Here is a 16,036-nt window from a genome sequence, read left to right as displayed (position 1 = left end):
CACCCTAGCACACAATCGGCCCCTTCAAGCTGCTGTGTAAAATAGGGTTAACCAGGCAATTTAACCGGTTAGCGCCCCACTTGAGCGCCAGCTTGAAAGGTTCCGACCTGGTCATCATGGTCCAAATCCATCTGGGTCCCTGACCTGCCTCAGAGATAGTCAAGGATAAACTTACTTAAGTCACGTCCACCGGCGGCTTGAAAATGAAAATGGCCGACCCAGTTATTCTGGTGACGTCAGTGTTTGTGTGCGTGCATCACGAGGCTGCGTCTACTGAAATGCTCAGCGCTTACATCCTGCTGCTCCTCCAATGACTGCAGTATTCGCCTGACCGCGGAGGTCACAACAGTTGCCTGCTGTACTGCAGCACAGCAGAGTTGCTTAGCCAGGATCTGAAGATCGTTCCCAGTAAGTGTGTGGCGTATCATTCAACGTACCATTGCAGAGTTGGGATCCCCCGTAAATTGCTGGGTTGGCAGTTTAGTGGGTCGATCCCCCTGCAGCTTAAAAGATGCTGTAGCCCCACAAATCGCACCTGGGTCCCAGGAAAGCCACCCAGGTGCTGCAGCTTAAAAGTGCCTAATGATGCAGCCAGAGATGGCACAGGATTAAGATTGATTGAAATGGGTTGCTTTTGTTGGACCAAGAAATTTGTTTCTGTCCTGTGTGTCTGCAATAGTTTCTCACAGGTTTAGGTAAATTATTTTGCTGAGATCAGACAGAATTGCACCACTCATACCAAATAAAAATTTGTGATATGACATGCAGATATCCCTGTGTACATTTCCTTCATGGTTTATATACCTATATAAACCATTGACTACTGATATGCTTCATGTGTACATTTTGTCATGTTCATCAACTCAAGTGTCTAGATTAATTTTATTAGGACAAGGATCTTTCTTTTAATTTCACCACATTGAAGAAGAAAGGCAGATTTTTCACATTTTTTATAGAACATCTCTAAGGCTTATGGAATGCTTTTGAAATGTTGTCATTGTTGAGCTACTCTAATATAAAGTTACCAGTACACCTTTATGTTGATATTTATACACCCAATAAGAATCTCACCCTACTGGTTTGGATAATGAAAAGGCTGGAGTAATCTGTGTCCTGCAGCCTCGAGATATCCCGTTAACAACAATAAAGTGACTAATCCATCAGAAATCTAACAAACGCCCACAAATTCATTAACTCTGAAAACCTAGCAACACACAAACATAGGCCTACCCTTTGAACCATTTCATTACCAGTTAATCCATAATATAGTTATTTGTTAAACCCAATAAAATCATTTGACTGGTCACTAAGTAATCCACAAGTTACATATTTTTGCAACAAGGATATGACATGAAGTTTCCATACTTACCAAATTGATAGAATATGAAAATAAGAGTGTAAAAACTGAAAAGAATTGTCTGGAACTGAAAAGAAACCTTAACCCTTCCCTTTCTCCTCTTTTAAGGCATTTTAAAGATCTATATACAATTTTTATGGGGAATGCCATAAAATTCGTGTTCAGTTGTGATGGTGTTGGAATAGTTTTTTAAAAATGAAGTCACATGTTCTGCCTCATAGCTGGACAAAAACACGAGGATGGAACAGTGTTTACAATTGTCTACATGACCCTAGAAATCCTTGAACCATGAACCATGAATCCCATAAAATTTTATGGCATGGACAGTGTCATGAACACTTCTCTTAACAAAGAGGTTATTGCAGAGAAGGTACTCAAGCTGATCAACCTCAACAGCACAATTGGATGGCATTGTTTTTAAATTGATTAGAAAATTGGTGGTGTAGTGGACAGTGAGGAAGGATATCTACATTTACAACAGCATTTAGGTCATTTGGGAAGATGGGCCAAGGATTGGCAAATGAAACTTAACTCTGGTAGGGTATGGAGTACAAAAGTTGGGAACTCATGATTGAGCTGTGCAAATTCTGTTCACCCAGCCCAAGGAAGAATATCAATAAATTGGAAGGCGTGCAGAGGAAATTCATGAGGATGTTGCCAGGACTGAGTGCTGAATTACAGGAAAACATTGAATGGGCTGTGTATTTATTCCCAAAAGCAAAGGAGATTTGTAGAGATTTACAAAATCGAGGGGCACAGATAAAATGAATGCTCAGTCTGTTCCACAGGGTGGATGGTTCTAGAACTAGAAGGTTTAGGATTAAGATGAGTGGACCTGAGCACATCTGGAATAAGCTGCCAGAGGTAAATGTAGAAGTGGTCAGAATAACAACATTCAAAAGACATTTGGACAGACTTATGGAGAAGTGAGGCTTGGAGGGATATGGATCAAGTGCAGCCAAATGGGATGTGCAGAATGCCAACTTGGTCAGTATGGACTAGTTGGATGAGGTCTGTTCTATGTTTTATGACTCTATAACTCTAAAATTGGTTCTGCAACAACAGTACTGAATTTGTTGGCTATGTCCTATAAAAAATCTACTACTGGAAAGAGTGGCAAACTTTCACCTTGCCTTCGACAATCCACCTGACACACCTTCACCAGAATCAACTGAGCCTTAGCTAAGCTGTTCCACTGCATCTACAATATTGCTTTCCCCCAGATAATGCACACCATTTGTAGTGCATTGCCCGCCTATGTCCTGTCTGTAAAAGTAGGACAGGTACAATGCAGCTATTTGCTTCACCGTTAGTCTGATTTCACTCAGTTTGACATCACCAGCAATCTTCTAAGATTGGCTACTGCCATATCCACTTAATTCCAGAGCTCATTACAACCCAAACAAAAAGGATACAATGTGAAAAGCGACCATTCAGCTTATTCAGTTAGTAGGCACTTTCAGGTGGCCAAAATCCCCCGATGTAAAGCCTCATATTATGCCCATATGCAGCTGTCGGGGGGCCACTTGAAAGCGCAGGAGGCGCATGTGAGACGAACTTTGTAACCCTCCTCTGGGAGGGATCATCACCAGAGCACTGAGGTTACCCCCCGCCCCCCCCACCACCACCGGCACATGAATGCAGCTGCCTGAAAGTGGCTGCTAAGGGGATGACAGTCAGCTGGAGAGCGCCTGACAGGTCCCCTCCCAGTTGCCCCTGCCACCTGGCGCTGGGCGTCCCCACACTGATCCTGCTGCCCCACTCTCGCCCCACAACCCTATCAGTCCCCACACTCTGTGGAATGTCCCCGCGGTGACAGCCTGCGCCAGCTGCCCCACAGTGCGGGGACTGATATAGGGCTGTTGGGCGAGAGCGCGGCAGTGGGATCAGTGTGGGGACGACCCGCACAGGTCGTCCCTGCGCAGACAACCCATGCCGGCTGCCCCTGCCCTGACGTCCCGCGCCGAAGGGCAGGGGCAGCTGGGAGGGGACCTGTCAGGCACTCGCCAGCTGACTGTCATCCGTGCTGATAGTCCGTGCCAGCTGTCCCTGCTCTGACAGCCAGCCATCCCAAACCTGACTGCCCGAAGGGAAAGGAGCCGAAGTGCGCTCTGAGGCGCCTCCCGTGAAGCTGTCCTTTTCAGATGGCCAGCGCTGCACTTTCAGCGCTGCCACCTGAACGACCATTCCACAGGTCTGAATCCACTTCTGCAGGTGCATTCTTGGCAGAGAATGCACCTGAAGAAGCCTTTTCTCCCTCTCTGCAAGAACAATCCAACTAAAAACCAATGATCGATGGATAGATATTTCATCCAAACAAAATATGTAGAATGATCAAATTCTATGTGTGGTCTCAGATGAGATTCTGTCTGGTTAAAGTGTCAGGCCTCAGACTTGGGGAAAAAGGTTTTATGAGTACAATTATAAAACATACCCTAAATAGCTTCAGGTCAGTCTGATATCACTGTGTGTTGATTGTTTAGTGTTTGTCTCAGTTCAATGCTAAAACTTTTCACCTGCAAACTTGTAGATGGAATCAACACAGTGTTTGGCTGCACTGACAAAAGGCAAAGGAGGAAAAACCCAACACCCAACCCCAACCAACCAATTTTCCCCTGCAACCGCTGCAACCGTGTCTGCCTGTCCCGCATCGGACTTGTCAGCCACAAACGAGCCTGCAGCTGACGTGGACTTTTTACCCCCTCCATAAATCTTCGTCCGCGAAGCCAAGCCAAAGATAGGGAGTATAGTCAGGATTTGAGTACACAGCCTTGTGGGACACCGTGTGTGTTTAGAATTATTGTGGAGGTGATGCCACCTGATCCTCACTGCTTGTAGCTTACAGGTCAAAACGTCAAGGATCTGGTTGCAGACGGGGTTGCCTCTGTCTCCATGTTTTGGATTGAGTATGTTTGGTGCTGAAGGCAGAGTTGTAGTCAATAAACAGAAATAGAACATAAATCTCCTTGTTGTCCAGATATTCCAGGGTGGAGAGCAGGGCCAGGAAGATGGCATTTAACTCGGGCAAATTATAGAGGATTGAGGCTGACTGGGAAGCTGGAGTTAATATGGGCCATGTCCAAATTTTCTAAGTACATCGTAATGACGCACGTCAGATCCAGGAATCATGCAAAGGAAGTAGAGTCTAGGGCATGGTGTCAGGATAACATCTTCCCCAAGGTCAGCGCAATGAGGGAGTTTGTCATTGATTTCAGGAAATAGAGAGGAGCACACATACCTTTGTATATCACCCATGCTGAAATGGAGATGGTGGGAATTTAGGAGTATGCATCATCATCACCCTGTCCTGGTCCAACCAGGTTGATGTTACAACCAAGAAAGGGCACCAAAGCTACTACTTATGTGGAAGCCTGAGGAAATTCAGCATGCCCCCGAGTTCTCTGACCAGCTTTTGCAGATGCACCACAGAAAGTATTCTGTCCCAGTGCTTCACAGCCTGGTATGGGATCTACTCTGCTCAAGAAACTGTAGAGTTGAAAAAGCAGCTCAGGACATCAGTCTCCCATCCATCAACTCCTTCTATACCTCTTATTGTCTCTGGAGAGCTCCTAACATATTGGCCATTCCTCTTCTTTCCGTCAGGCAGATAACACAAACCTCCAGATTCCAGGACCATTTCTATCCTGCTGTTATCAGACTCTGAATAGTTCTCACATTGGCAAAAGATTATGCCCACGCAGTGTCATTTTTTTCATTTATAACATTTCAAGGAGGGTAGGGGTAAAGAGGAGGGGGTGCAGAGGAGGGGGTGAAGAGGAGGGGGTGCAGAGGAGGAGGCGCAGAGGGGGATGCGAAGAGGAGGGGGTGAAGAGGTGGGGGGCAAAGAGGTGGGGGGAGAAGGGGGAGAGGAGGGGGTGAAGAGGAGGTGGGGTGAAGAAGAGGGAGGAGGAGGGGGTGAAATGTGGTGACGTAGAAATATTGATATGTAGTAGATATATAAAGAAATTTATTTCGGCTACGTATACTTTATTGCAGAAGGGAATTATTAAACAGGGGATACCTAAGTCCTCCTACTACTGTAACACTCCTCTCTCCACTCCTGCCTTAGTAATTTATCTATCTTTATTCATTGTTATTTTTGCACAACTTGCCCTCTGAGTTGGATTCCCTGCAGGGCACGCCAAATGAAGCCTTTTGCTCCATTTGCATAGTGTCAAATGAACAACTCTCCTGATTCGCCTGAAACGGTTCTTGGCATTCAAGTAGCATTATTCTTCAATAAGGACCTTGTATTTTGTCAACCCTTTCATAATATCCCAAAACCTGTCGTCTGTTGTGATGACTAAAGCTCTGCTCCAGTAATATGGGTTCTCTACTTATTGTGTGGCAATGAATGGATAATAAACCCAACAGTGGTATGGGTGAGATCTCACCATTGAGTGTGTGGAGAAAACGTCCTTCTCCCCGGCATGCATTCTGTCTGCGAGGAGCGAGTGACGACGGGTTCCCCCCCCCACACATAGGTGGCGCTAGACCTGGCGCTGGCCCGGATCGGCTGGCGCGGGTCCATCTTGGGAGACTGGAGCTTCTTTGCAGGGAAGAACAGGCCAGGGGAGAGGACGTAGTGACCCGCTCTGAACGTGTACAGGTTAAATACTCGGTCCAGTTTATTTTACATTGCATCACCACGGCGAATCCTGCCAAATGGGAAATGCAAATGGTTGATTCCTGCACGGGGTTTGAGGGTGGCAGATAGATATTGGATATGTTCTTCCTCTTCTCTCTTCACCCCGTTCTCTTCGCTCCTCTCCGGCCCCCCTTCCTACGCCCCCACCCCTCCCTAGCCCCCCTCTTCGTCCTTATCCCCTCCCCTTAACTCCTCCCTTCCATCTCCTCTTCCCCTCCTTTCCTCTTCCCCCTATCCCCATCTTTTCCCCTCCCTCTTTATTTCCTCCCACCTCTTTCCCCATCCCCGCCCCTTCTGTTCCCCTCTCTTACCCTACTTCCTCCTCTTTCCCCTTCCCCCCCCCCTCTCTGCTGCAAACAGAAGATGCAGCTCCACCTTGAACCATAGAACACGATAGCACAGAAAACAGGCCATTCAGCCTTTCTAGTCTGTGCTGAAAACATTACACTAAATCCACTGACCTGCTCCCATTTCATAATCCTCCAGACCTCTCCCATCTATGAGTAACCACGTCAAATGGCAACTCATTCCACATTTCCACCACTCACTGAGTGAAAAAGTTCCCCCTAATGTTCCCCCTAAAGCAATGTCCTCTTGTATTTATCTCTCCTAATCTAATCGGAAAGAGCCTACTCGCATTTACTCTGTCTATCCTTCTCATAATTTTATAAACATCTAGCAATTCTCCCCGCAATCATCTCCACTCCAAAGAATAAAGTCCTATCCTGTTTAATCTTTCCCTGTTACTCAACTCTTGAAGATCCGGCAACATCCTTGTAAATCTTCTCTGCACTCTTTCAATCTTACTGATATCTTTTCTGTAGTTTGGCAACCAGAACTGCACACAATATTCCAAATTTGGCCTCTCTTATACAACCGCATCATAACATCCCAACTCCTGTATCGATTTATGAAGCCCAAGATGCCAAAAGCTTTCTTCACAACCCTGTTTACGTGTGACATCAATTATGTATCTGAATTTCCAAATCCCTTTGTTCCTCCGTAGTGCCCTACTATTGACTGTATGTCCAACCTTGGTTTGTCCTTCCAAAATGCAGCATCTTACACTTTTATGCATTAAATTCCATGTCATTTTCTGGCCCATTTTTCCAGTTGGACCAGATTCCTCTGCAAGCTTTAGAAGCCTTCCTCACAGTCCTCTATACCTACATTCTCTGTGTCATCAGCAAATTGGGTGATCCAATTTACTACATTATCATCCAGATCAATGATATAGTCAACAAACAACAATGGTTCCAGCACAGATCCCTGACGCACACCACTGGTCACAGTCTCCAGTCTGAGAAGCAACCATCCACTACCACTCTCTGTCTTTCCCCACACAGCCAATTTCAAATCCAGTTTACAACCTCTCCATGGATACCTAGTGTCTGAACTTTCTGAACTCGCCTCCTGTGTGGGTTCTTGTCAAAGGTGTCCTTGTAGATAACATCCACAGCCTTTCCTTCATCTACTTTCTTGGTAACCTCTTTATTACTTATTGCTTCAACTTTTGTTGGATTGGGGAAATTTGGTAAAAACTGTGTGGTCATTATAGTGCAGGATGTCCGCTGCAAAATCGAAAAGTGCCGATTAGCAAATAGTTTTGTCACTCCTGTTTTTCCTAATCTTCACTGCACCTGTCTGAAACCAAATTGACCCAAAAAACCTCTCTTGCTTTTGTTTATCTCTCTCTCTGTCTGTCTCTCTCTCTCTATTAGCCTTATTTAATTTTTGATCAGTCAGAGCCTTTCTGTGTCATGAATTGGTGGTCTATGCTTGGTCAAAAAATGACAACCATGATCGGAAAACAATATCTCAGACTTTTCCCCCTTTGTATGTATTCTATGGATTGAAATTGAAGTTAAAGACTTTCATAGATTTGGTGTATTATGAAACTCGCCAATAATCATCTAAAGAGAGGAAAGCACAGGACATAATTGTTGACAAAGAAGAAAATTAACCAACTAAATTTAACAGACTCAACTGTCATTTGGTAGATATGAAACAATTCAGACATAATACTAGATAATGTTATAAACCCATTTATTAAACATGCATGCCCTTAGAAAAGTTCCAATCTTGATGTGCTGCCTGACATTTCCCTTCCTCTAATGTCCACACACTATAATGTGATTCAGTGGGCTAAGTTATTAAGATGTCCAGAATCTTTTCATTGCTGTCACATTAAAAATAAAATACTGAACATCTCTTTGCACTCTACTTTCCATACTCTGTTGTTTTGTTCTGTTTTAATTTTCTCCAAATAAAATGTAAAGGGCTTTCTCTTTGAAAATCTTAATTGTCATTCACTTCAATAATTTCTCACCATTAAGTTTAAATTTATCTTTTTCTTTGGCTTGGCTTCGCGGATGAAGATTTATGGAGGGGTAATGACCACGTCAGCTGCAGGCTCGTTTGTGGCTGACAAGTCCGATGCGGGACAGGCAGACACGGTTGCAGCAGTTGCAAGGGAAAATAGGTTGGTTGGGGTTGGGTGTTGGGTTTTTCCTCCTTTGTCGTTTGTCAGTGAGGTGGGCTCTGCGGTCTTCTTCAAAGGAGGTTGCTAACTCTCATCAATAACTGACTCAACACCTTTCAGTGGCCACAAAGTTAAAGTGTAGGCTAGGTTATCCCTATTTACCAAACCATAAAAATGTCCAAAGCAGAAAAATAAGAAGTTTTTCTTTTTAAATGATATTTATCATGATCAGGCTTTTAAATTGGACATTTTCAGATATGTCATCTTCACCTGACCCGAGTGATTCAAGAACAGAACCTCCAAAGAGTACTGGATATAAAAGTCCAGGACTGAGGGGTATCCGAACCACCAGCCTTTTCCGAGCGGTTAATCCAGAGCTCTTCATTAAACCTGTAAGGGAATTTTCACTTAAATTTGGATATTACTGTTTTTAAATAAATAAGATGTTCCTGCGTGGATGATTTGGAAGCAAGTGCAATAGATAGCATGCTCTCATTTTTGTAAATTAAAAATTCTGAGATGTCTCTTCCTACATTTTCAATTGTGAAGTACTTCAGATGCTGGCAAACTGAAATAAAAACAAACGGATGGAAATGCTCTAAGATCAAACAGTGACTAAAGAGAGCAAAAGGAGTTGATGTTTCATTAGAACTGAGGAAGCATAAAAATGAAACAGGTTTTAAGATGCAGGGAGAGTGGTGATTGGCTGAGAGAACAAAAGGTGGGGGGTCTTTGATAGAGTGAAAACATAGAGGTTGAAGGGCATGTGGTGATGTCAGCTGAGGGTGGGAGGGAGGCAAAGGTGTGTCTAGAGGCAAATGAAATCTGCAACACCAAAAGGGAGTAGAGAGAATAAAATCTGAAGCACAAGACTAACAAGGTAAAGTGTCTGAAATCATTGAATTCTTCATTATCCTTAGGGTTGCAATATGCCAAGTCACTAGACTGAGTTAAACAAGAGAGACTGCAATGCTGGAAAACTGGAGCAACACACAAAATGCTGGAAGAACTCAGTGGATCAGACAATATTCATAGGAAGTAAAAGATCTTTTGCCTTCTGTGGCACGATCAATGACCACCCGCAGACACGAAGCAAATAGTCAAAGGCTTTATTAACCAGAAAACCTCAGCATGCTTCTATACGCTGCTGGCTCACATCCAGGGCAGGTATGGAGGGAGGAGACAAGGGCTATCAGCCTTTATTAGGGTTCTTACGGGGAGGAGGGCCAGCCTGCCCAGTCCACGAGGTCATGCCTACAGTACCGTGTTCTACCACACCTCCCATGGATGCTGCCTAATCCGTTGAGTTCTGCCAATATATTGTGTGGTGCTCCAGAAGACTGTGCTCTTTCTTGACATCTGCTGGGCTTTGTTGGAACACTGTTGGGGATGGGGGGTGGGGAGGGGGGGGAGTTGGTGATGGAGTGTGCATTCCAGCTCATCTAGTTATGAATTCCACATTTCTGGCATTCATTTCCTTTTGCTCTCTTTAGTCACTGCTTGATCTTATGAGCATTTCCATCCGTTTGTTCTAATTTGTGTCTTTTTCACACCTCCTCCAGACATGCCTTTACCATCCTTTTAGAATTAGCATACCAACACTGTATTTCAACCTACCCTCATCTCCATGCTCTCACAGATGTTCACACTGGAACATAGGAAATAGGAACAGGAGTAGACCAAAAATGGCCCATCGAGCCTGCTCCGCCATTCAATACGATCATGGCTGATCTAATTTATGACCTAACTCCATCTACCTGCCTTCTCCCCATATCCCCTAATTCGTCTATCATGTAAAAATTTATTTAACCGAATTTTAAATATGTTTAGTGAGGCAGCCTCAACCACTTCCCTGGTTAGAGAATTCCAAACATTCACTACTCTCTGGGAAAAACTATTTTTCTCATCTCTATCCTAAATCTACTCCCCCGAATCTTGATACTGTGTCCTTTTGTTTTAGTTTCCCTGGCCAGCTCAAAAAACCTTCCTACATCTATCCTATCCATATCCTTCATAATCCTATATGTTTCTATAAGATCTCCTCTCATTCTTCTGAACTCGAGCGAATACAATCCTAGATGATTTAATCTTTCATCATAAGTCAACCCCTTCATCCCAGGGATCAACCTAGTAAACCTCCTCTGGACTGTCTCCAAAGCCAGTATATCCTTCCTCAAATATGGAGACCGGAACTGGACACAGTACTCCAAGTGCGGTCTCACCAGTATGTTATACAGTTGCAACATTACCTCCCTACTCCTGAATTCAATTCCTCTCGCGATGAAGGCCAACATTCTATTTGCCTTCTTAATAACCTGCTGCACCTGCAACCTAACTTTTTGCAATTCATGCACAAGCACTCCCAAGTCCCTCTGCACAACAGCATGCTGTAGCACTGCCCCTTCTCCCTTCCCTATTTCTTTCCTAGCTTTCTCCAGTTCTTATTCCCTGTTTTCAATCTTCCACCAGCAACTTGACAAGTTCCGTGCATTTCTGCCCTTGGCACCGAGGCAGCCAATGAACATGGGTATCCTTATAATGTATCCTTCAGGCTATTCACAGAATGAGTTTCACTGAGTGGTACAGGTCAGATTGGTTGTGACTGCCATATTGGCCCATGAAGGATGCGAGCTTGGTGTCCTGGATTCAGACATCACAAAGACTGATGGTATGAATCACTGCTCTCATTGCTGGCTATAAGAACTGGTGTTAAATGAGTTTGAGCATTAGGTTTGCACCTCAAGTCTTTCACTATGTTGTCCTAAACCTGTGGCTAGTTGTCAATATCCATTGTGGGAAATAGAAAAATATCCCTGTTCTATGGATGAAGGTCTCCTCTGAGAGTTGAATGAAATTAATGTAAGGGATGTGTAGAAGGAGGTTGCACCTAACTTATGATGCTTCTATTGGTGTCACAATTGTTTGACTTGTTCTTAACGCAAATAGCTCATAATCCGAGAGACTGGTTTCAACAGAAAAACATATTTAGTGACTTTGTGCACCTTACAAAATAAATCATTTTATAAATTTTTTAATTGTTTTATTTTAATTTTTTTAAATTTAAATTTAGACATACAGCATGATCAAAGGCCATTTCAGCCTGTGAGGCTGAGCAGCCCAATTTACACTCAATTAACCTATTGTCCCGGTACGTTTTTTGAACATAGGGAGGAAACCGGAGCCGCCGGGGAAAACTCATGCAGACACAGGAAGAACGTACAAACACCTTACAGACAGCGTGGGATTCAAACCCTGGTCCCGATAGCTGGTGCTGTAAAGGCATAGCACTAACCGCTACACCAAATGTGGCACCCACCTGTGACCTTGGCATTATTAGCACCATTATATAATGTAATGTTCAACTTCAAGTTTACTGTCACGTATCAAGATGCAATGATTGAGGCTGTTTTACAAGCAGACCAGTAGACAGCTCATACATAGCAAAAGTAAGACACACATAAGTACAGAATCATTTGGTACATAATTTTACTATTTTGGGGTTCACTCAGAAGTTTGATATGGTGGGAAAGAAACTGTCCTTGAATGTGGTGGTACATGATCTCATTCTTGTGAATTTACTTCCTGATGGAGAGGTGAAGAAAATGTGGTACAGATAATAGGATCTTTTAATATGTTTGCTGCTTTTCCTAGATGGAGGAGAGAGAGGATATGTGTAATGGCCTGAGCCACGCCAACAACTCTGCACTTTCTTGCAGGCTTGGGTGGACCATTTCCCATGATAGGATGCTTTCAATGGTGCCCTTGTAGAAGTTGTTAATGGATGGGTGAATAATTTTTTTAATGTTGGCAAATAATGTTTTGTGCGTTAAAATTTATAATATAAAAGAGATTCCAATTGTATTTTTTGAAAATAATTTCGGTCTTTCTGTTTGTGCAACAGAATAAACCTGTGATGGCTTTTGGACTACTGACCATAACAGTTTGTGTGAGTTACATTGCCTATATGAATGCCACGGCTGAAAACAAAGATTTGTATGAAGCGATTGATAGTGAAGGAACCAGATACACCAGGCGAAAGACATCGAAGTGGGAATGAAATGTGAGGAAACTCAGTACATGAAACTGCAGCAAAAAACAACAGTTGAAGTATTTTTATTACAATTTTTGGTAGCAAAAACATCAAGAATGCTTGGATCATGTTCAATATTCAATATCATAAAGTTGAGTGTAATTTGCTTTCATTGTTACCTTGTGTGTACTTAGATTCTCAATTACATAATTGTTTTACTGGCACAATATCACATCTGTAACCCGATTCTTTTTCCTTATCTGCCATTAAATGGTGCAGAATAACACTCTAGTGAAGACAAATTTGATAGGAACAGGAGTTGGGATCAATCCGCTGAAGCTTTTGCTATTTGGTAAAATCATATATCAGTGTATCTACGTTTTGAATGTATCCCTTAATATCTTTGGTTGAAAAATCTGTCAGTCACAGGTTTCAAAAATAACATTTGACATCTGAAAATTCCAAGTCTCAGATACACACTGTGGATTCGATTCTGAAAGCCTCAGCTCAGTTAAACCAGACCTCTAATTGTTTATATTTTCAATTAGCCCTATCCAATCCCACTTAATATCTTGAAACTTTGTTAAGTTATGGGAAATATGTCTATTCTATTGTGTGTCTCTCAGTTCCTGCTAATAAAATAAAGGAATTTCACAATTGATTCACCATTATAGCCTTGTATTGGAGCAGACTGATTTCTGAACTCACTGAATCTGCCTGTTTTGAGGATTGTTATGGCATGTTAAATATTGTATGGATGTTTTTCTCTAGAATCTCCCATTTTGCAGGCACTGGATTTCACAGAACACTGTAAAGAGTTATATAAAGCATAATTATGAAATCAGATACAACAGATAGGAGGACACAATGCTTGAGATTCTGCGTGCCTGCATAAAATACTGTAGTTTTTTTCACTTGCATACAGTATTTAGGTTACAAATTTTCACAGAAGGACTTAAAGTTGCAGTCAAATTCCTATTTGGTGGGAATAAAAGGATTCACTGTTCACTAAGGGCAAGATTCCAAATTACTTTTGGATGTATACTCAGGAGGAATGATGGTTTGCTTATAAAAGCTGATATTTTTTTTTTGTTGTTCTGTGTTAGATTAATGACTGAGGTTAAATAATAACTTACTGTAATTTCAGAGATTTGAGAATGATGACAGAACTAGGGGCCTAAGCAATAGGGGAGGTTGAGGAGGCTTTGAGTGCAGGAGGATGAGGGGTGATCACATTAGAGGGATACAAAATCACGAGAGGAATAGATTGGGTGAACATAGGGGGTCTCTTGCCCAGACCAATGGAATCAGTAACCAGAAGGCATATGTGCAAGATGAGGGGCATTTAACAGGAATTTGAGATGTAACTTTTTTGAAAAGTGAGTAGTGGATGTAAGGCATGGGCTGCCAAAGGTAGTGGTTGAGGCAGGGATCATTGTAACTGTTAAAAAAAATTTGGACGTATACATGGAGAGGATGATTTTGGAGGGATGTTGGCCAAACGCAAGCAGGTGGGACTAGTATGTGTGGGATATCTTGTTTGGCGTGGTCATATTGGGCCAAAGGGCCTATTTCTACTCTTTATGACTTTTCAACAATTGTACAACTGCATCCTTTCCATTAAAGATGTTTAAAAGATGTGCCAATGTCTGACGTAATCTTTAAAAGCTGCAGTGAACAACAGTTGAGGTTGAACTTCACTCAAGTGTGCATAGCATTGCAGTCTAATGCATACCTTACTCCCTTTGGCCAGTCATTGGTAGACATCAGATTCTGCACACAAAATCTCATTCCATAATTGAACATAGAACATATAACAGTTTCTGGCATGGAAACAGGCCGTCTCGGCCCTACAAGTCCATGCCAGTTTACTCACGATAGCTCCCCCCCACCTATTCTCCGCCCATAACTCTCCAACCCCCTCCTATCCAGCCTCCTCTTAAATGAAAGAACTGACCATGCCTCAACTATTTCCTCCAGAAGATTATTCCATTCAGCCACCACTCTCTGAGTGAAGAAGCATCTTCAGCTGGCAGCTCGTTCCATCACAATCCACCCTAATCTTTTCCCCTTTCACCCTTAACCCTTGTCCTCTGATTTGTATCTCTCCAAACTTCAGTGGAAAAAGTCTGCTTGCATTTACTCTGTCTATACCCCTCATAATTTTGTATAACTCTTTCAAATCTCCCCTCATTCTTCTATGTTCCAGGGAATAAAGTCCTAACTTGTTTAATCTTACCCTGTAGCTCAGTTCCTGAAATCCCAGCAACAGCCTACTAAATCTCTGCAGTCTGTCAATTCTATTACAGGTTGAACCTCTAACATCTGGTGCCCTGTGATCCAGCACGTTTTGAATCTGCCATCGTTAATACAAACTCCTTACAGGTAGTGCGGACTCAAACCCCGGTCCCGATCGTGGCAGATTCAACCTTTACAGCGCAGTGATCAGGACTGGGGTTCAAGTCCTGAACTGCCTATAAGGTGTTTGTACTAACATCCCGATCGCTGGCGCTGTAAAGGCATTGCACTAACTACTACACTAACCGTACCATCCCACAATATTATTTACTTTTTTAAGTTTTTTGATACATTTACATAGGGGGGTTTCCTTAGGGGTCAATTTCTGTTTTCTGGCATTTTCTGTAGTCCAGCAATGGCCAGGTCCCGACGACAATGGATTAAAGAGATTCAACTTGTAATAAGTTTTCTGTAGTTAGGTGACCAAAACTGCACACAATACTCCAAATTTGGCTTCACCAATGTCTTGTACAACTTTACCATAATATCCCAACTCCTGTGCTCAATATTTTGATTTGTGAAGGCCAATATACCAAAAGCTCTCTTTACAACCCAATCTACCTATGACACCACTTTCAGGGAATTATGTATCTGTATTCCCAGATCCTTCTGTTCTATCCCACTCCTCAGTGCCCTACCAATTACTGTGAAAGTCCTACCTTAGTTTGTCCTTCCAAAATGCAACATCTCACACTAATCTGTATTAAATACCATCTGCCATTTTTCGGCCCAATTTTCCAGCTGTTCTTCACCATTTCTTTGTCTGGGCTTTCAATATCTCCTGACATTTTTTTTTAAGCTTTGAGAAAGTCTGGTCTCTATTTAAGGTGAAGTAGAATGTTTTATTATTATTATTATTATTGGCATTCTGGGCTTCTGTAAAGCCAGCATTTCTGTTCCATCCCCAGTGGCTTTTCAGAAGACAAAAGTGAGCCATCTTGAACTGCTACAGTCCCTTCTTGAACATAACACTGAAGGAAGGTACAGTGGTTAATGCCAGATTGAGTGGTGACTGAGGAGCTTGCACATTCTCCCTTTGATTGCATGAGTTTTCCCTGATTTCCTTCGATATCCCAAAGGCCAGATAATTGGCTACTATAAATTGTCCCTGGTGAAAGTAAGTGGCAGGAAAATCCAGAGTGAAAGGGTGAGTGGGTGGACAAAAGGGAACCATGGGGATATGAGGGATGAAAAATGAATTATGTGAATAGATGATAGGGC

General features: G+C 42.8%; 1 protein-coding gene across 4 annotated transcripts in view; it reads left to right on the top strand.

Annotated features, from left to right (window-relative positions):
- The window catches only part of smim8 (small integral membrane protein 8), a 74,936-nt gene extending 60,779 nt beyond the window's left edge, over positions 1-14,157 (top strand). For 2 of the 4 annotated variants that reach the window (XM_069887381.1, XM_069887383.1), the window contains 2 exons: positions 8,743-8,879; positions 12,389-14,157. In XM_069887381.1, the coding sequence (XP_069743482.1) occupies positions 8,743-8,879; positions 12,389-12,544 (293 nt within the window). In that variant the 3' untranslated portion in view covers positions 12,545-14,157. Of the gene's footprint in view, positions 1-5,858; positions 5,967-8,742; positions 8,880-12,138; positions 12,273-12,388 lie in introns of those variants that run through there. The other 2 variants (XM_069887384.1, XM_069887382.1) reach the window with 2 other exon arrangements.
- The last annotated feature ends 1,879 nt before the right edge of the window (positions 14,158-16,036 follow it).

Source organism: Narcine bancroftii, chromosome 6 (genome assembly GCF_036971445.1).
Source record: "Narcine bancroftii isolate sNarBan1 chromosome 6, sNarBan1.hap1, whole genome shotgun sequence".
NCBI classification, from domain to species: Eukaryota; Metazoa; Chordata; class Chondrichthyes; order Torpediniformes; family Narcinidae; genus Narcine; species Narcine bancroftii.
The sequence above is the reverse complement of the archived record's forward strand: the minus strand, read 5'-3'. Positions and strand labels throughout refer to the sequence as shown.